Source organism: Capra hircus, chromosome 7 (assembly GCF_001704415.2).
Source record: "Capra hircus breed San Clemente chromosome 7, ASM170441v1, whole genome shotgun sequence".
In the NCBI taxonomy this organism is placed as follows: domain Eukaryota; kingdom Metazoa; phylum Chordata; class Mammalia; order Artiodactyla; family Bovidae; genus Capra; species Capra hircus.
The window spans coordinates 72,134,424-72,155,189 of NC_030814.1; the positions used below are offsets into that span (position 1 = coordinate 72,134,424).

The window sequence follows — 20,766 nt, forward strand, 5'->3', positions numbered from 1 at the left end:
TTTTTTTTTAATTCAAGATCATGTCATCTACAAAAGGTAATAGTTTTACTTCTTCCTTTCCCATTTGGATTTTTTATTTCTTCTTATTCCATAATCGACCTGTTTAGAACCTATAGTATAATGTTCAATAGAAATGATGAATGCAGACATGCTTGTTTTATTCCTATCCTAAGAGGAAAGCATTCAGTCTTTTACCTTTAAGTATGATTATTTGCAGTGGATTTTTTAAAAAAGTTGTCCTTTATTGGGTTGAGGCATTGATATTAAAAAAAAAAAGCTTTTAGATGAATAATAATATGCAGTTAGAGAGCCAGTTATTTAAGTTAATGTTTAAGGAACTATGATAAATTATTATATTATTCCTATTGAAATGTCACTAAAAAATGAGATTTATATATATATTTTTTCCTTTAGAGGAAAAATACAAATTTTAATTAGTAGATGAGTTCAGAAATCCAATTTTACTTCTGTTAGATAGATATCTTTTTCTTTTATATGACCAAATGATAAATAGAATCTAGAAAACTTATACTTTAAGGACATTATTTTTCCTTTTGCTGCTGCTGCTGCTGCTAAATTGCTTCAGTCGTGTCTCTGTGCGACCCCATAGATGGCAGCCCACCAGGCTCCTCTGTCCCTGGAATTCTCCAGGCAAGAATACTGGAGTGGGTTGCCATTTCCTTCTCCAATGCATGCATGCATGCTAAGTCGCTTCAGTCATGTCCGACTCTGTGCGACCCTATGGACAGCAGCCCACCAGGCTCCTTTGTCCATGGGATTCTCTAGGCAAGAATACTGGAGTGGATTGCCATTTCCTTCTCCAATTTTTTTTTCCTTCTATTTCAGACAAAAGGATGCCACGGAGAAAAAAAAAAGTTAAAGAAGCCTCTGAAGCTCAGAACCTGGAGAAGAAAGATGTAGAAACTACCAGTTCTGTCAATGTGAAGAAGAAGCGTAGACTTGAGGATGCATACATTGTGATATCTGATAGTGATGGAGAGGTCAGTATTCCAAAGAGTAGAGCTCTAGGTCTCAAACTAGGCCTCCTTATCTGTGACTGGTTTGTTTGTGAGATTGAACTTTAATGACATCTTGCCAGACCGTGCAGCTTTTACTCAGCTTCGTAAATGGAATTAAGAATTACTTAGAAGAAAGTAGTCATACAGTTTGGCTGAAGATGGATCATAGCTCCTCAGTTTTATAATATATTAACTGATGGTGATATTTTAAAACCATTTGAATAAATCAAATGGGAAAAATTTCATGTCTATAAAGTGAGAGAAAGACAGCTTTTTAAGTCTCTAGATATACTCTGTCGAGTGTGGTAGCAACTAGCCACCTGTAGCTATTTAAATTAATTAAAATTAAATAAAAGGAAAAATAAGTTTATCTCTTGGACTAGTCACATCTAGTGTCTGCTGTGTTAGTGCAAGTATAGAACATTTCCCTTCATTATAGAGAGCTTTGTTGGACAGAGCTGTAATAGATTTTAAATCTTTCCCTTGATCTGTGTTTCCATTTGTTTATTGGAAATTTCTGCCTGTTTGTAGGTCATATCCAGTAAGACAGTGAAGTAAGTCACTGTTTTTTCATCTAAGTTTACCTCTCACTCTTCTTTATCTGCTATCTCATTTGATGGTAGAACCACTCATTTGCCTCAGGTTATAAAGCTCAGAATTGTCTCTGACTCTTCATTTTATTGAATTGCTTTTGTGACTGCCTTCTTTCACTTGACATATGTTTTCAAGGTTCATCCATATTGTAGCATAGAACAGTACTTAATCCCTGTTAAAAATTTTTATGTATTTATTTATTTTTGGCTGAGCTGGGTCTTTGTTGCTGCACACGGGCTTTCTCTAGTTGAGGTAAGTAGGGGCTACTTTCTAGTTGTGGTGCAGGGCTTCTCTTTGTGGTACCTTCTCTTGTTGCAGAGCACAGGCTTTAGGGTGTGCAGGCTCAGTAGTTGTGGGGCAGGGGATTAGTTGCCCTACTGCGTGTGAAATCTTCTCAGATCAAGGATTGAACCTGTATCCCCTGTGATAGCAGGCAGATTCTCAACCTCTGGGCTATCAGGGAAGTCTTCTTCATGCCTTTTTTCCCCTACAGTGACTGTACCATTTTACATTACCATTTTACATTCCCATCAGCAATATACTGGGATTCTATTTTCTCTACATTCTTGCTAACACTTGTTATTTTTAATAATAAGTTTAATTTTATATCACCCTAGTGGCTTCCCTGGTGACTCAGGTTAAAGCATCTGCCTGCAATGCAGGAGACCTGGGTTTGATCCCTGGGTCAGGAAGATCCCCTGGAGAAGGAAATGGCAACCCACTCCAGTATTCTTGCCTGGAGAACCCCATGGACGGAGGAGCCTGGTGGGCTACAGTCCACGGGGTCGCAGAGTCAGACACGACTTCACTTTCACTTTCACTTTCAGTGGATGTATCATGGTTTCTCATTGTGGTTTTGACTTGAATTTCCCTAATGGCTAATGAACTTGTGCGTCTTTTTTTACTTGTTAGCCATTTGTATAGGTTCTTTGAAGAAATGTCTATTCAAGTTCTCCATCCATTTTTACCTTGCAGTTTTTCTTTTTGTTGTTGAGTGGTTAAGTTTTCTTTTTCTATTTTGCATGTTAAACCTCTTATCAGATACATTTTTTGCAAATATATTCTTCCATTCTAGGAGATGTCTTTTCACTTTCTTGATAATGTTCTTTGAGGCACAATAGTTTTAAATTTTGAAAAAGTCCAAGTTACCTTTTTTTCTCTCTTTGGTTATTTAATGCTTTTGGTGTTGTAGCTAAAGAATTATTACCAAATCTAAAGTCATAAAGTTGATCCCTAAGAGTTTTCTAATTTTAGCTCTTACAGTTTGGTCTTTGTTCCATTTTGAAATAATTTTTGTGTGTGGTATGAGATGGCATGTGTGTGTGTAGTGTTAAAATATACATAACATAATTTAGGATTTTAACCATTTTTAGATTATATATATTCACATACATATTGTTGTTGAATGGTGAAAGTTGTTCAGTTGTGTCCGACTCTTTGCGACCCCATTGACTACAGTCCATGGAATTCATCAGGCCAGAATACCAGAGTGGGTAGCCTGTGGATCTTATGAACCCAGGTCTCCCACATTGCAAGCAGATTCTTTACCAACTGAGCTATCAGAGAATCCCTAAACATACTTCTGCCTGTTTTCAAACCAGGGATCTTTTGTGTATGGGGTGAACGTCATAACCACTACACTACAGAAATGCCCGTTGAATTGTAGGGGTTCTTTATATATTGTGGACAGTTAGCCCCTTGTCAGATAAATGATTTGCGCATATTTTCTCCCATTTCATAGGTTGCCTTTGTACTCTGTTGATAGTCTTTTTATGCAGAGTAGTTTTAAATTTAGTCCAGTTTATCTGGTTTTTGTATTACTGTGTGTGCTTTGGTGTCATATCCAAAAAGTCATGCCAAATCTTCCATGTGAAGCTTTTCCCCTATGTTTTCTTCTGTGTGTGCTCGGTCATGTCCAACTCTTTGTGATTCCATGCACTATAGCTGTCAGGCTCTGTTGTCTGTGGAATTTTTCAGGCAAGAATACTGGAGTGGGTTCCCATTTCCTTCCCTATGTTTTCTTCTAAGAGTTTTAAAATTTTAAGTGTTATATTTAGGTCTTTGATCGATTTTATGTAATTAGCTTTCGTGTATCGTATAAGATAGGGATCTAACTTCTTTTTTGCTTGTGCATATCCAGTTTTTCAGCACCATTTGTTGGTATTTTAACTTTTAACCTAGGTATTTGTTTATGTTTTATTTGGATTTCTTGTAGGTAGCACATGGTTTGAGGTTTCTAATTTTATACAGTTCTGAGAATCTCTTTTTTAAATGGATGTGGCTGGATTATTTATATGTAATAAAGTTACTGAGGTACTTTAAAAGGTACCATCCAACTGATTGTTTTCGCATTGGTTCTTTGTTTTCTTCCCATTCTTGTTGATTTAATTTTATTTTTGCATTATGTAGAAAATTGCTTTATTGAATAAATTAAATGTATAGAGAAAGATATTCTCAAGTTATCTTGCTTCTCCATTCTATACACCCTATTCCACATCCCTCACACCACTGATAACCAATTTCATTAATTTTTTTTATTCTTAAAACATTGCTTTAAAGCAAAAATAAGCCCATTCATGTTTTTTCTCTCTCTCTTTAAATATTTATTTATTTGGCAGTTTAGTTCAGTTTGGTTTAGTCGCTCAGTTGTATCCGACTCTGCGGCACACCAGGCCTCCCTGTCCATTACCAATTCCCAGAGTTCACTCAAACTCATGTCTATCGAGCCGGTGATGCCATCCAGCCATCTCATCCTCTGTCGTCCCCTTCTTCTCCTGCCCCCAATCCCTCCCTGCATCAGGTCTTTTCCAATGAGTCAACTCTTTGCATGAGGTGGCCAAAGTATTGGAGTTTCAGCTTTAGCATCAGTCCTTCCAGTGAACACCCAGGACTGATCTCCTTTAGAATGGACTGGTTAGATCTCCTTGCAGTCCAAGGGACTCTCAAGAGTCTTCTCCAATACCACAGTTCAAAAGCATCAATTCTTTAGCGCTCAGCTTTCTTCACAGTCCAACCCTCACATCCATACCTGACCACAGGAAAAACCATAGCCTTGACTAGACGGACCTTAGTCGGCAAAGTAATGTCTCTGCTTTTGAATATGCTATCTAGGTTGGTCATAACTTTCCTTCCAAGGAGTAAGTGTCTTTTAATTTCATGGCTGCAGTCACCATCTGCAGTGATTTTGGAGCCCCCCAAAATAAAGTCTGACACTGTTTCCACTGTTTCCCCATCTATTTCCCATGAAGTGATGGGACCAGATGCCATAATCTTAGTTTTCTGAATGTTGTACTGCATCTTAGTTGTGGCACATGGGATTTTCAATCTTTGCTGTGACTTGAGGGATCTAGTTCCCTGACCAGGGATCGAACCCAGGCCCCTTGTACTGGGAGCACAGAGTCTTAGCCACTGCACTCCAGGGAAGTGTCCCCATTCATGTTTTCTTATGCTGCTTTTTATGTGAAATGTTGCATATCTATTTGCATCTTGTTCTTCTCTCAGAACAGTGTATCTTGTAGCTTATTCCTTTCATTTTCTCATTGTTTTCTTGTATTTCTTTAGTGGCGCTTTCAGATTTTTACTTGAATCTGTTTTCCTTTGGAGACCACCCCCCCCCCCCTTTTTTTTTTAAAGGGAACCCTCTTGCATTGTTGGTGGGAATGTAAATGGATACAGCTACTATGGAGAATAGTGTGGAGCATTCCAGATCAGCGGCAGCATGCAGATTCTTTTTTGGGGCCCCCACCAGGGATCGAACCTGGGCCCCCTGCATTGGGAGCTCAGAATCTTAGCTCCTGGACCACCGGGGAAGTCCCTGTTTTTCTTTTTTGAGATGATTTTATCTATTTTCAGTTTTGGTTTTATCAAGTTTCAATATATTTGTTCCTTTCCTTGTTGGTTTATGGTTTGAGCTTTCTGATTCTAGGCTTTTCTTAATCTGTAGATGGTTCTTTAAAATTTGTTTGGGATGTGGTAATTTCCTTTTCTGGGTTGATGATTAGAGAATATTCATAAACTTAAATGTTTTTATTTACATTTTCTCTTTCTGTTTTATAGTTGCTTGGTTTGAAATTTCTTTTTTTATTCTTGTATTTACTGGACAAAAGCTTCTCTTTTGTCTTTTTAGTGTAATTCATTTTAGTTTTTTTATGGATGGTATTGTTGATATTAGAAGAGAGGTTGGCATGTTTATTTTTTTTCTTCAGGACCTGTCATGTTTTTCCTCCTTTCTTTCTATTTTATGAAATCTGAGGGGGTACCATCTCTTCTTTGTGTATCTTCTTCTTTTCTATTGGCAGTATGTCTTTGAGGTTGCCACTTTTGTTTCTTTCACTTTCAAGCCCTTTAAAATGTAGCTGATTATGTGAAATACGACGTCTTGGACCAATGTTTGGTCTTAGTGTCAGACATTCTAATTTTGAAGGTGGTTTTGTCTGTGTTCTTAAGTTTTTCATCTCTTTTTCTTGTTTTTCATATAGTCTCTTAAGCCTTCTCTTTCTTTGTTCTATTTACTCATAGACTTGCAATAGCACTGGGAACTCTGTTAGAATTTGCTGTTTCTCTGCTCACTGGTTATTTGAATTCTGCGGTATGATTTGTCTCCTAATAATGTTGAAGGCATTGGTCATAGGTGGTATTATTTCTGGTCCTTATTGCATGCTAAGTTGCTTCAATCGTGTCCAACTCTTTGTAACCCCATGGATTGTAGTCTATCAGGCTCCTCCGTTCATGGGATTTTCCAGGCAAAAATACTGGAGTGGGTTGCCATTTGCTCCTCCAGGGAATCTTCCTGACCCAGGGATGGAACCCAGGTCTCCTGCGTCTCCTGGATTAGCAGGCAGGTTCTTTACCACTAGTGCCACCTGGGAAGCCCTATTGGTTTTGTGTTTTTTTCTGGGAGGATATATGGAGAGAGTCAATTTAGGTAGGTGGCTCAGTGGTAAAGAATCCAGTGCAGGAGATGCAGGGTAGATTCCTGGGTTGGGAAGATCTCCTGGAGGAGGAAATGGCAACCCACTCCGGTATTCTTGCCTGGAAAGTCTCATAGACAGAGGAGCCTGGCTGGCTACAGTCCACAGGGTCACAAAGAGTCAGACACAGCTAAGTGACTGAGCATGCAAACACAATTACTGTTATCTTCTAGACCTTTCATTTTTAGCCATTCTGGATCACTTTGTTATAACCCAGCCTCATAGCATTGAGTTTAATTTTTTGTTAAATTAATTTTATTTCTTTTTCTATATTCTTTGATTTTTGACTCTGCTTTTGGCATACATTTTGGTATACCTTTTTATATCTGAATTTATAGAAATGCTTTTCGTAGTTCCTTCTTTTTTTTTAAATTTAGCTCTCTGTAGTCTGGTTTGTCAGTTGTAAATAGTATCCTTTGACTTTCACTTATAGTGCATGCAATAGAAAATGAACTTATTTTACTTTCCATTTTTGATTTCTCTCAATTATTAGGTGTGTCATTTCTGCATATAATATTTACATGTTTTATTCTGTTCTTATCTCTACTTCTGTTTTAGTCTTAGTTCTAAAATTAAATATGTTAAATATTTTCTATCAATTCTTTTGCCAGGTTTTTCTAATCATTTTTTAGTTGAATAGTGCTTGATTTTTACTAGATTTGTCAAGTAGGTCTTGTGACTAGATTATTTCCTAAGTTGTTATGTTTTTGATACTGTTTTTCTATAGTCTTGATATCTGAAAGACTGCTTAATGAGATCCAACATCCTTGGTTTAAAATTTTCTTTTTTCCCTTGAGTTTCTTTAAAATGCTGCCTTCTTGATTTTTACTTTGTATGTTATGTTTGATAAGTCTGATTTATTTTCCTTTTTTTGGTAAGTGACTAGTCCTTTTTGTTAGTATGAATGCCAAGAATTTTTCTTTAAGGTGAGATATGTATATTATATGTATGTGTTAGGAAACTGGTCAGAGTGAACTTTCAATATGTCAGTTCAGTTCAATTGCTCCGTCATGTCTGACTCTTTGAGACCCCATGGAGTGTAGCTTGCCAAGCTTCCCTTTCCATCACCAACTCCCAGAGCTTGCTCAAATTCATGTCCATTGAGTCGGTGATGCCATCGAACCATCTCATCCTCTGCCTTTTTTCCCTTGTAAATTTTATTTATTATAATCTTAATGTCAATTTGTTTCATTGTTTGTTTTTTTCTTCAGAGATCCCAGTTATATATTTATGGGATCACCTTTACCTGTATTTTTTTTTTCATTTTTAATGACATTTATTGTTTTTATCTTAATTTTACAGGCAATACCTGTTGATTGTGGACAGTTAGAAACACATAAAAGCCTAAACTAAAAAATGACAACCACCCACAAACCCCACCCTGTAGAGATAACCACCATTAGCATTTTGATGCATTCTGCCCCCCCCACCTCCCACACACTGTAATTGAAGTATAATTTACCCAAAACACTGTATTAGTTCCAGGTGCACAAAATAGTGATTTGCATCCATTTTATCCAATCTATGGTACTTGTTTCCTCACAATAAATATTTTATGAAATGTTTTCATTTTCACTATTTGTATAGATTAAAAAAAGATACCTATATAATTGTTGTGAATTGTATTTCCATATACATACAAGCTCTTTGGGTATGTTTTTCTATGAAGTGTCTTAACATGTTTTTTGCCTGTGGGAGGGTGCTTTGTGTTGATTTGTAAGAGCTCTTTATATATAAGAAAAATTAGCCCTTTATCTGATGAATATGTTACATACTTTTCCCTGGTTGTTCTGTTGCTTTTTAAAGTACTGATTTAAAAGAAGTGAGTATGCACTGGGCTTAAACATTATTACTGACTTTGAAACATTGAATCGAGGTTTCTCTGAACTTGGGTGCATACTTGCTGGTATTTTACAGATGGGCCAGTTTTTATACGAGCTTGACTATGACATAATTATATCTGTATATTACAGTGTTTTATTTTTATTGGTTCTGAATCTACATTTTTCTTTTTCTACCATAAAGATCTGTTTCTGATGTTTTCTTTGAACATTTACAAAGAATGTTACAAAACATTTACAAAAACACTGATTCTTTAGAGGTTTAGTGGCCTCTGTTAGCTGTAGAGGAGGATAGAAAGAGTACTACTTTTAATGGCAATCAACCTGATCATGTTTCTTGTTTTGCAACAGGAGCCAAAGGAGGAAAATGGATTGCAGAAAACGAAGGCAAAACTGTCAAATAGAGCAAAGTGTTTGGCTAAAAGAAAAATTGCACGTATGTTTTCATTTTTGTGTTGAGAATGGTTTGGAAGTTTCAACAGTCATAGAATTGACACTAGTTTCTTCATTAAGAAGAGGTTTCTCTGAATAAGAATGTGTGTGGTTCTTGTTAATTCTGGATTCCATTAAAATTCGTGGGATCACAGTTACCTAGAGTGTATAAAATTGATTATTAAAGGCAGCATGTTGAAATTAAGAATGTACCCTTTCAGAGTTAGGCACACTTGGTTTTGAATCCTTGTTTCCACTTACTATGTGGACTTTAGGCAAGCCACTACAGCCTACTGCTGTTACCTCATCAATAAAATGAAGATAACACGTAGAAAATCACTTAGTGGCTCCAATAATGGTGTTACTGTTTTGATCACTAAAATTCTGTGTGTCTCCTTTACTCTCAGCACTTTATTCTGGTATCAGATGTGTAAGGTTTTTTTTTCTCCCCTACACAAAGCACTTCTGCAACTCTTTGGACACTGGGTGCCCTATAGTTTATGGAAATATGACACTGTCAGATCCCACAAGCTAAAGGCTTAGTTCTGCATGACTTCCCCTTCTTTTAGATGACAATTGCAAGTCCAGGTTGTTACCTATGCTTCTGACCCATTGGCTGTAAATCAGAGGTTCTTGTGACCCTTTTTTGTGTTCAATTAATTTGCCAAAATGGCTCTCAGAATTTAGGGAACAGTTTACTTATTAGATGACTGGTTTATTATAAAGGATATAACTTAGTAACAGCCAGATTGACTTCCCTCGTGGCTCAGACTGTAAAGTGTGTGCCTACAATGCCAGAGACCTGGGTTCAATCCCTGGGTCGGGAAGATCTCCTGGAGAAGGAAATGGCAACCCACTCCAGTATTCTTGCCTGGAGAGTCCTGTGGACAGAGGAGCCTGGTAGTCTACAATCCATGGGATCGCAAAGAGTTGGACATGACTGAGCAACTTCACTTTCACTTACATTATAAAGGATGTAACTCAGTAACAGTCAGATTGAAGATATAGGGCAAGATATAGGAGACCTGGGACCTCCTTGACCTACCCAGGTATGTCACCTTCTCAGTCCCTGTACATGTTCACCAACCTGGAGGCTCACCAAACATTATAGTTCAGGTATTTTATGAAGTCTTCATTTTACAGGTATGATTGATTAAATCATTGTTCATTGGTGATTGGTCCAGCTTCCAGCCAGTTGCTCTTCTTTCTCTTTAGGTTGGGGAGTTGGAATAAAAGTTCTAATCCTCTAATAGCTTGGTTGGTTCCCCTGGCAACCAGCCCCCATCCTTAGGGGCTTTCCAAAAGTAAGTTCATTAATAGAATCTCTGGTGTGCCTAAAAGGGAATTGTTATGAATAACAAAAGATACCTTTATTGCTCTTTTCATTTAGGAAATTCCAGTTGTTAGGAGCTGTTAGGAAATTCCAGGATTATTAGAAGCTCTGTGTCAGGTGCCAAGATTCAGTATATATTATTATAAATCACAATATCACAAAAATTATTTATTGGAAGTTCTTTCTCTTCTCACTTTGTTACTCAATTGTGAAGTTATTTAATAATGACTATAACTTTGCATTTTAATGTCATGTGAGATGTTTAAGTATTTCAGTGAACTTGTTAAAATGTATGTTAACTAGCTGAGATTATTACAAAACGTTGAAGATACAGCAGAATTTTTTTCACGTTTTATTTGAATTTAGGTGATTTAAAGTGTAATTCTCAGCCTTATAAAATAAGCCATAATTGTTGTCATTGCTAAATCGTTGTGGTGTATCTAGAGGTGGCTGTCACTGTGATCTCCATGAGGCAGCAGTGTGCAGTGGCATGAAGTAAGGTCTTAATTCCCTACCCAGGAGTTGAACCTGGGCAACGTGGACGAAAACCAGGAATCCAGACCAGCAAAGGCTAGAGGCTAATTTTTTTCCTAGATCTTTGCCCCCAGTGAAAGATGCATTTATCATGGAGACAAAAACTGTAAATGCAGGTATAAAGTTTATTATTAGAGACATAGCATAAGAACAAGTGGGAGGAGCACACAGAGAAACAGTTTGTTTAGTTAAGATAGAAGCAAGGCAGAGATGCACCTGGAGAGAAGGGGTGTGGGCGTCCCCCATAGTGAGGAGCACAGAAAATGTTAAGTCATTTATATAGGACAGTTCTTCCTAGTCTTCTTTAGCCACTTATCTGGTTTCTTTTTCCACACCTGACCTGTCCTAACCCTCCCCTGGGTGTGCACAGACCTTTCAGTTAAGATGGATCCCACCGAAAAGGCTTATGGAAGGGGGGTAGCAAGGCTTACTTGGTCTGGCGTCCCCTGCCCTTTTGACCCCATGAAGGATTTTTGCGTATGCATAGTGTCTCCTTTTCCTTAAGGATGGGGGAGTGTGTGACCTCTTAATCTTTTAACAGGTTTTGGTCCCACTCTGTCCCTGCCCTAAAACTGCCCAATGTCCAGTTATTTACCCTGTTCTTGTTGGTTTTTATATTGAGGTATAGATCTTAAAATATAGACAGAAGTCCAGTCATAAATTTGTAGTCCTGGAGCCCATTTGTCTCTTACTTCAGGAAATGTAAACAGGGGCTGGTAATGAATGACCGGCCCTAGGAGATATGAACAGGAGGCCAGTTGTAGATAGCTGACCTGGGGCCCATCTATCTGCTGCCTCAACTATGATTGTGTGTTAGTCACTCAGTTGTGTCTGACACTTTGTGATCCCATGGACTGTAGCCCACCAGGCTTCTCTGTCCATGGGCTTCTCCAGGCAGGAATACTGAAGTGGATTGCCATGCTTTTCTCCAGGGGTCCAACGCAGGTCTCTTAAATCTGCCTTGACAGGTGGGTTCTTTACCACTGGTGATACCTAGTAGCTCAGACAGTAAAGAAGCTTTATGTGTAGTAGGTTTTAAAGTCAGGTAGCATCAGTCCTCCTGCTTTGTTCCTTTCCTTCAGTATTGTGTTGACTATTCTAGATCTTTTGCCCTTTCCATATAAACTTTTATTTTTTTCATTTTGAATGCCTTAATTTATATTAGTCAATAAAATATGTAAAGATTTAAGTGGGCAGACAATTCCCATCATCTTAATAAAGGCACTGTTTCCTGTGGAAAAGAAATTGATTGAAGTAGTTGTTACTACTTTTTATCTGAGCCTGAATAAAATATTTATTTCTGACGAAGGAGTGAGAGAGGTCTCCACATACACAAAAAGGACTGTTATAAGAGAGATGAAAAAATGTAGCTTTTTTCCTGAGATGATTTAGAGAGCAGAACTAGGACACAGACCACAGGGAAGATGATTTGATTTCAAGAAAGAATTGTCTACTAGCTGAGCTGTCCAAAGATAGGGTGGGCCACCTGGCCAGGTAGGCAGAAAGCTGGCCTGGATGACTTTTAAGATTCTTTCCAGCTCTGATATTATATGAGGCTCTATTAAGTACAGAAGAAAAAAAAAAAAAAAAAGACCACACTTTGTAAACAGAATATCACTATTCTGGGGGCAAAAGTTGCTGCTGATGGTTTTCTGTTGGCTGACAAATGAACATTGCCTATGGAATGTGGAAGAGACACATTCTTACTAGTGAAAATTAGGTTTACTTTGGGCCAGACTGGAATCAGCTTCTTTTTACATGCAAAATCTTAAAAAAAAATTCAACCATATACTTGGCATATAGTGGGGGCTTTATAAATATTTATTGAACATTAAGAACTGGTAGTTCTACTTAAGATTATCCCCCATTTTAGAGAAGAAGAAACAGGCTGAGACCAATTAAGTGACTTTTGTAAGATTATCCAACCACTAAGTGGGTGAGTCTTTATTCAGACAAGGACTATTAATTCTCATACTCAGGTTCAGTGAGTGAAAGAAAGTATTTGATATGAGTTTATCTCAAGCTGACATGTATGTGTGTGTGGACCTGATGGAGGCAGAGCAGTGGTCAGTGCCTTTGTCTGAGACCACATTTCTCTTGGGAGACAAACAGACTCTAGAGAGCATGTACCAGGACTGGCCAGCTCTCCAGATGACCATACCCTTCTTCTGATGTAATCACTCAACTTAATCCAAATCGTTTCATTGATGTCTTAGCAAAAACAGTATTTTCATTTCAGTCCAGTGTTTAGTTTGGTGGGTGGGGGTGTGGGGCATGGGATGACCCAGGCTGGCAAGCACTGGTTGGAGTAGGTGGTTTGCTTTTGTTGTTGTTGTTTAGTTGTTCTGTTGTATCTGACTTTTTTGCAACTCCATGGACTGTAGCCTGCCAGGCTCCTCTGTCCATGGATTACCCAGGCGTGCGTACTGGAGTGGGTTGCCATTTCCTTCTCTCCATATAAACTTTAGAATAAGTTTGTTTGTATGTACGAAATGGCTGGAATTTTGATTTCGATTATATTGAATCTACAGATCAGGTTTGTAAAATTGATATCTTGACATTATATAAGTTTTTGTGTCCCATGATATGGAATCCCTTTAGTTAGTTAATTTTTACTTGATTTTGTTAATCAGAGTTTTGTAGCTCTCCTCATATAGATCTTGTACATTATTTTATTACCAATGTAAATGGTATTGTGTTTTAAGTTTCAAATTCATGTGTGCATGTAGTGCCTGACTCTTTGCAACCCCTGGACTGTAGCCTACCAGGCTCCTTTGTCGATGGAATTTTCTAGGCAAGAATGTTAGAATGGGTTGCCATTTCCTACTCCAGGGGATCTTTCTGACTCAGGGATTGAACCTGTGTCTGTTGCATCTGCTGCAGTGGCAGATGTATTCTTTACCATTGCACCACCTGGAAAGCATCAGATTTCAAGTTACACTTGTCCATTTCTGGTATATGGAATGTGATTGACTACTGTTCTTGTATATCAGAACCTTAGTATAATTACTTCTAGGAATTTTGTTGATTTTGTTGGATTTTCTACTTAGATGATAGTGTGATTTGTGAACAAAGACAGTTTTACTTTTTCTCTTCCTTGTCTGTATGCCTTTTATTTCCTTTTCTTGTCTTATTGAGTTAGCTGGTATGTCCAGTACAGTGTTGAAAAGGAGTGATGAGAGGGCCATTGTAGCCTTTTTCCTATTTATAATGGGAAAGCTTTGAGTTTTTTCCTTTTAGTATGATGTTAGCTATACGTTTTTCTTTATAGATTATTCTCCATCAAGTTGAGAAAATTCTCTATTCCTAATTTATCGAGAGGTTTTATCATGGATGAGTGATTTTATCCACTGCTTTTTCTGAATCTATTGAATATGATCATGTGATTTTTCTTTTTCATTCTGTTTATGCATTGCATTATGTTAATTAATTTTTGAATGTTGGACTAGCATGCACATCTGGGATAAATTCCATTTGGTCATGGTGTATAATTCTTTTTATGTATTGTTAGGTTCAATTTGCTAATATTTTGTTAAGTTTTGCATCTGTGTTCATGAGAGATATTGGTCTGTACTTTTCTTGTAACATTTTTGTCTAGTTTTAGTGTTAGGGTTAATGTGGTCACATGGAATAACTTATGTAGTATTCCCTCTGTTTCTATCCTCTGAAAGAGATTGTAGAGAATTTGTATAATTTCTTCCTTAAATATTTGGTAGAATTTATTAGTGAATCCACCTGGGCCTGTTGTTTTTTGTTGTGCAAGGTTAATTATGAATTCTGTTTCTTTAATAGGTATAGTCAGACTGTTTTTTTTTTAATGTGAGTGTTGGCAGATTGTGTCTTTCAAGAGAATTGGTCTATTCCATTGAGGTTATCAAATTTGTGGACATAGAGTTGTTCATACTGCTGCTACTGCTAAGTCACTTCAGTCGTGTCCAACTCTGTGCGATCCCATAGACAGCAAGCTCACCAGGCTCCTCTGTCCCTGGGATTCTCCAGGCAAGAACACTGGAGTGGGTTGCCATTTCCTTCTCCAATGCATGAAAGTGAAAAGTGAAAGTGAAGTCACTGAGTCGTGTCCAACTCTGAGCGACCCCATGGACTGCAGCCCACCAGGATTCTCCATCCATGGGATTTTCCAGGCAAGAGTACTGGAGTGGGGTGCCGTTGCCTTTTCCGAAAGTTGTTCATAGTATTCCTTTATTATTATTTTAATCTCCAAGAGGTCTGTAGTGATGGCCCCTCTTTCATTTCTGGTACTAGAAATTTATGTCCTCTCTTAGTTTAGTCAGCCTAGCTAGTGGTTTATCAATTTTATTGATTTTTTAAAAAATACATCAGCTTTTATTTTGGTTCATTTTCTCATTCAATTCTCAATTTCACTTTCATTGATTTCTGCTGTAGTTTTTATTATTTTTTCTTCTGCTTACTTTGTATTTAATTTGCTCTCTCTCTCTTGTGTTTTTTTTTTTTTTTTTTCCTGGTTCCCTAAGGTTAGTTGATTGATTTTAGATCTTTTTTTGTCAGTGTATGCACTCAGTGCTGTTAGATGATTGATTTTAGATCTTTTTTCCCAGTGTATGCACTCAGTGCTATAAATCCCCTCTAAGCATTGCTTTTGCTGCATCCCAGAAATTTTGATAAGTTGTGTTTTCATTTTCATTTGATTCAAAGTATTTTTATATTTCTCTTGAGATTTCTTCTTTGAGCCATGAGTTATTTAAAGTATGTTGTTTAATCTCCATTTATTTTGAGATTTTCCTGTTATTTTTCTAATTGATTTCTAGTTTAATTTCATTGTGGTCTGAGAGCAGACATTGCATGATTTCTCTTGCTTTAAATTTGTTAAGGTACCGTGCCTAGTACATTGTGGGAGTGACAGAGTCCTGTTTGTGGGAGGAGGCAGAGGATGCAAAGCAAACCGGTGAATCTATAAAGAAACCAGCCTCATAGGAGAGGGAGGGGAGGAGCCCAACTGTGAGGTGTGTGGGCTCAAGAACCATGTCTGAGCGGGAGTACTTTAATTGGGAAAGTTATGAATTGGAAAACAGCTTCTGGTTAACTAGGTTCACTTAACTGAAGGGCTCCAGCTTCAAAGGGCTCTAAGATGTCCTGCAGAAATTACTGGAGTCCTTACAGGAGAACTACTTCCAAGAAGAAGAGCAATTTCTTGTAGCAGATGTGCCAAGACTTGGCATTGGGATGGACACTTGTGTCTTTCCTCTGAGGCATGGCAGTCTTCCCTTGGTTCAGATTGCAGATTACATTTAGCCCATGGTTGCTGACCCTTATATGATGGGCAGGATAGCCTGTGCCAATGTCCTCAGTGACCTCTGTGCCATGGGGGGCACAGAATGTGACAACATGCTGATGCTTCTTGGAATCAGTCATAAAATGACCAACAGGGAAAGGGATAAAGTAATGCCCCTAAATATACAGGGTTTTAAAGATGCAGCAGAGGAGGTGGGAACGTCTATAACGGGTGGCCAAAGAGAGCTAAACCCCTGTGTTAAACCCATGGGTTGTTGTGGATACAGCTGTCTGCCACCCCAACGAATTTGTCATGCCAGATAATGCAGTGCTGGGTGTGCTTGTGTTGACAAAACGTTTGGGGATGCAAGTGATCATGGCCATGCACCAGTGGCTGGACATTCCTGATAAATGGAATAAAATCAAGCTAGTGGTTCCCCAGGAAGATGTGGAGCTGGAGTACCAGGAGGCAATGATGAACATGGCCAGGCTCAACAGGACAGTGGCAGGACTCGTGTGTACATTCAATGCCCATGCAGCCACCAACATCACAGGCTTTGGGATTCTGGGCCATGCACAAAACCTGGCCAAACAGTAGAGAAACAAGGTGTCTTTTGTGATTCATAACCTTCCTATCCTGGCCAAGATGGCAGCTGTGAGCAAGGCCTGTGGAAACATGTTTGGCCTTATGCATGGGACCTGTCCGGAGATGTCAAGAGGCCTCCTGATCTGTTTACTTTGTGAGCAAGTAACTCAGTTCTGTGTAGAGATAAAGTCCCCCAAATATGGTGAAGGCCAACAGGTATGGATTATTGGGATTATGGAGAAGGGTAACCACACAGCCAGGATCATAGACAAGCCCCAGATCATTGAGGTTGCGTTGCAGTTGCCCACCCAGAATGTGAACCCCACACCTGGTGCCACCTCTTAATTTAGGCTGAAGCAGCTGTGTGGTTTTGTTTTAAATAGCTATTTCCTTTGTTGTCATTTCAATTAAAGACTATGAACAAAGAATAAGAAAAATAAAAGTTTTTATTTTGTCTTCACTTATTCTTTCTTTGGTATTCTTCCTTTGTTAATGTAGATCTGAGTTTTTGACCTAGATAATATTCCTTCTGTCTAAAGAACATCTTTCAACAATATTTTACTCTACTTTCCTATTGCTTGCGTGGTTTCTGAGAAGTCAGATGTAACTCTTATCTTTGTTGCTCTATAGGTAAGGTGTTTTTCCCCTATGGCTTTTTTCAGCACTTTATCTTGGATTTTCAGCAGTTTGAAAACTATATGCCTTGGTATAGTTTTGGGGGTGCATTTTTGCTGGTTGGTGTTTTTTTTTTAATTGAAGGATAATTGCTTTACAGTGTTGGGCTGGTCTCTACCGTACATCAACATGAATCAGTCACATTCTTATCTATCTATCTATATATCTCCTCTTGAGTCTCTCCCTACCCATTCCACCCCTATAGATTATCACAGAGTGCTAGGCTGGGCTCCCTGTGTTATACAGCAGCTTCCCTCTAGTACGTGTTTTACACTTGATAGTGTAAAAAGGGGTAGGCTACCCACTCCTGTATTCATGGGCTTCCCTAGTGGCTCACACGGTAAAGAATCTGCCTGCAATGCGGGAGGCCAGGGTTCCATCCCTGGGTTGGGAAGATCCCTTAGAGGAGGGCATGGCAACCCACTCCAGTATTCTCACCTGGAGAATCCCCATGGACAGAGGAGCTGGGCAGTCTATAGTCCATGGGGTTGCAAAGAGTTGGACAGGACCGTGTGAATAAGCATAGTGTATATATGTCAGTGATACTTTTTCAATTTGTCCTACCCTGTCCGTCCCCCTCTGTGTCCACCAGACCATTCTCTATGTCTGCATAGAGAATAAATAAAAAAGTTCACCAGTACTATTTTTCTAGATTCCATCTGTATGTGTTAATATACGGTATTAGTTTTTCTCTTTCTGACTTACTTCACTCTGTGTAACATGCTCTAGGTTCGTCCACCTCAGTACAACTGACTCAAATTCATTACTTTTTATGGCTGAGTATTATGTCATTGTATATATGTGCCACGACTTCTTTATCCATTCATCTGTTGATGGACATCTAGGTTGCTTCCCTGTCCTGGCTATTGTCAGTAGTGCTGCAGTGAACACTGGAGTGCTTGTGTCTTTTTGAATTGTGGTTTTCTCAGAGTATTTGCCCAGTAGTGGGATTACTGGGTCATATAGTAGTTTTATTACTAGTTTGTTAAGGAATCTCCATACTGTTCTCCATAGTGGCCGTACCAATTTACATTCCCACCAAAAGGGCAGTAGGATTCCATTTTGTCCACATCCTCTCCAGCATTTATTGTTTGTAGTTTTTCTGTTGATGGTCATTCTGACTGGTATGAAGTGATACCTCATTGTAGTTTCGATTTGCATTTCTCTAAGTGATGTTGAGCAATTTTTTCATGTGTTTATTAGCTATCTGTATGTCTTCTTTGAAGAAATATCTGTTTCTGCTGCTCATTTTTTGATTGGGCTGTTCATTTTTTGATATTGAGCTGTATGAGTTGCATATATATTTTGGAGATTAATCCTTTGTCAGTTGCTTCATTTGCAGTTATTTTCTCCCATTCTGAGGGTTGTCTTTTAAAATTGTTCAACCTTTCCTTTCTTGTGCAAAAGCTTTTAATTTTAATTAGGTCTCATTGATTATTTTTATTTTTATTTCCATTACTCTAGGAGGTGAGTCAAATAGTATCTTGCTATAATTTGTGTTGAAGAATATACTGCCTATGTTTTTCTCCAAGAACTTTATAGTTTCTGGCCTTACATTTAAATCTTTGATCCATTTTGAGTTTATTTTGTGTATGATATTAGGAAGTGTTCTAGTTTCATTCTTTCACATGTAGCTGTCCAGTTTTCCCAGCACCACTTATTGAAGAGGCTGTCTTTTCTCCATTGTATATATTCCTGCCTCCTTTGTCAAAGATAAGGTGCCCATAGGTGTGTGGGTTTATCTCTGGGCTTTTTATCGTGTTCCATTGGTCTGTATTTCTGTTTTTGTGCCAGTACCATACTGTATTGATGACTGTAGCTTTGTAGTATAGTCTGAAGGTAGGAAAGTTGATTTCTCCAGGTATGTTTTTCTCAAGATTGCTTTGGCTGTTTGGGGTATTTTGTGTTTCCATACAGATTGTGAAATTTTCTGTTCTAGTTCTGTGAAAAATGTCATTGGTAGTTGGATAGGGATTACATTGAATCTGTAGATTGCTTTGGGTAGTATTATCATAATATTAATTCTTCCAATCTAAGAACATGTTATATCTCTCCATTTGTTTGTGTCATCTTTGATTTCTTTCATCATGTCTTATAGTTTTATGCATAGAGGTCTTTTGTCTCTTTAGGTAGGTTTACTCTTAGGTATTTTATTCTTTTTGTTGCAATAGTTAATGGAATTGTTTCTTTAACTTTTCTTTCTTATTTTTTATTGTTAGTGTATAGGAATGCAAGGGATTTCTGTGTGTTTTATATCCTGTGACTTTACTATATTCATTGATTAGCTCTAGTAATTCTCTGGTGGCATCTTTAGGGTTTTCTATGTATAATACCATATTATCTTCAAATAGTGAGAGTTTTTTTTTTTCTTCTCCAATCTAGATGGTTTTTATTTTTTTTCTGATTGCTGTTACTGGGACTTCCAAAACTATAATGACTAATAATGGTGGGAGTGATTACCCTTGGCTTCTTCCTAATCTTAGTGGAAATACTTTTAGTTTTTAAACAGTGAGAATGTTTTCTGTGGGTTTGTTGTATATGGCCTTTATTATGTTTAGGTAGGTTCCTTCTGTGCCTACTTTCTGGAGAGTTTTTAATTATAAGTGAGTGTTGAATTTTGTTAAAAGCTTCCTCTGCATCTATTGAGACGATGTTATGCTTTTTATCTTTCAGTTTGTTAATATGGTACATCACATTGACTTGTGTATATTGGAGAAGCCTCTAACCCTAACCCTAATTTTTTTATGGCAGGATAAACCCCACTTGATCATGGTGTATGATCCTTTTACTATGTTGTTGGGTTCTGTTTGCTAAAATTTTGTTTTGGATTTTTTCATCTGTGTTTGTCAGTGATATTGGCCTGTAATTGTCTTTTTTGTGATGTCTTCATCTGGTTTTGTTATCAGGGTGATGGTGGCCTTATGGAATGAGTTTGGGAGTTTCTCTTCTTCTGCAGTGTTCTGGAAGAATTTGAGGAGGATAGATGTTAACTCTTCTCTAAATGTTCAGGAGAATTCACCTGTGAAGCCATCTGATCCTGGGCTTTTGTTTGTTGGAAGATTTTTTATTGTAGTTTTGATTTCAGTGCCTGTGATTGGTCTGTTCATATTTCCTGTTTCTTCCTGGTTCAGTCCTGGAAGGTTATGCTTTTTTAAGAATTTGTCCATTTCTTCCAGATTTGTCCATTTTGTTGACATACAATTGCTCCAAAGTCCACAGTCTCAGGCTGATCAGTTCAGTTCAGTTCAGTTCAGTAGCTCAGTCGTGTCCGACTCTTTGCAACCCCATGAATCGCAGCACGCCAGGCCTCCCTACCCATCACCATCTCCCAGAGTTCACTCAGACTCACGTCCATGGAGTCCGTGATGCCATCCAGCCATCTCATCCTCGGTCGTCCCCTTCTCCTCTTGCCCCCAATCCCTCCCAGCATCAGAGTCTTTTCCAATGAGTCAACTCTTCGCATGAGCTGGCCAGAGTACTGGAGCTTCAGCTTTAGCATCATTCCTTCCAAAGAAATCCCAGGTTTGATCTC

The 20,766-nt window shown here is 38.1% G+C and overlaps 1 protein-coding gene and 1 pseudogene across 2 annotated transcripts in view; both read left to right on the forward strand.

The window, feature by feature from the left end:
- UIMC1 (ubiquitin interaction motif containing 1) overlaps nt 1-20,766 on the forward strand; it is a 133,296-nt gene that overhangs the window by 26,148 nt on the left and 86,382 nt on the right. For both annotated transcript variants that reach the window (XM_018050628.1, XM_018050629.1), the window contains exons 2-3: nt 847-1,001; nt 8,776-8,860. In XM_018050628.1, coding sequence (XP_017906117.1) covers nt 855-1,001; nt 8,776-8,860 — 232 coding nt within the window. In that variant the 5' untranslated portion in view covers nt 847-854. The remainder of the gene's footprint in view (nt 1-846; nt 1,002-8,775; nt 8,861-20,766) is intronic.
- On the forward strand, nt 15,725-16,904 carry LOC102182691 (annotated as a pseudogene).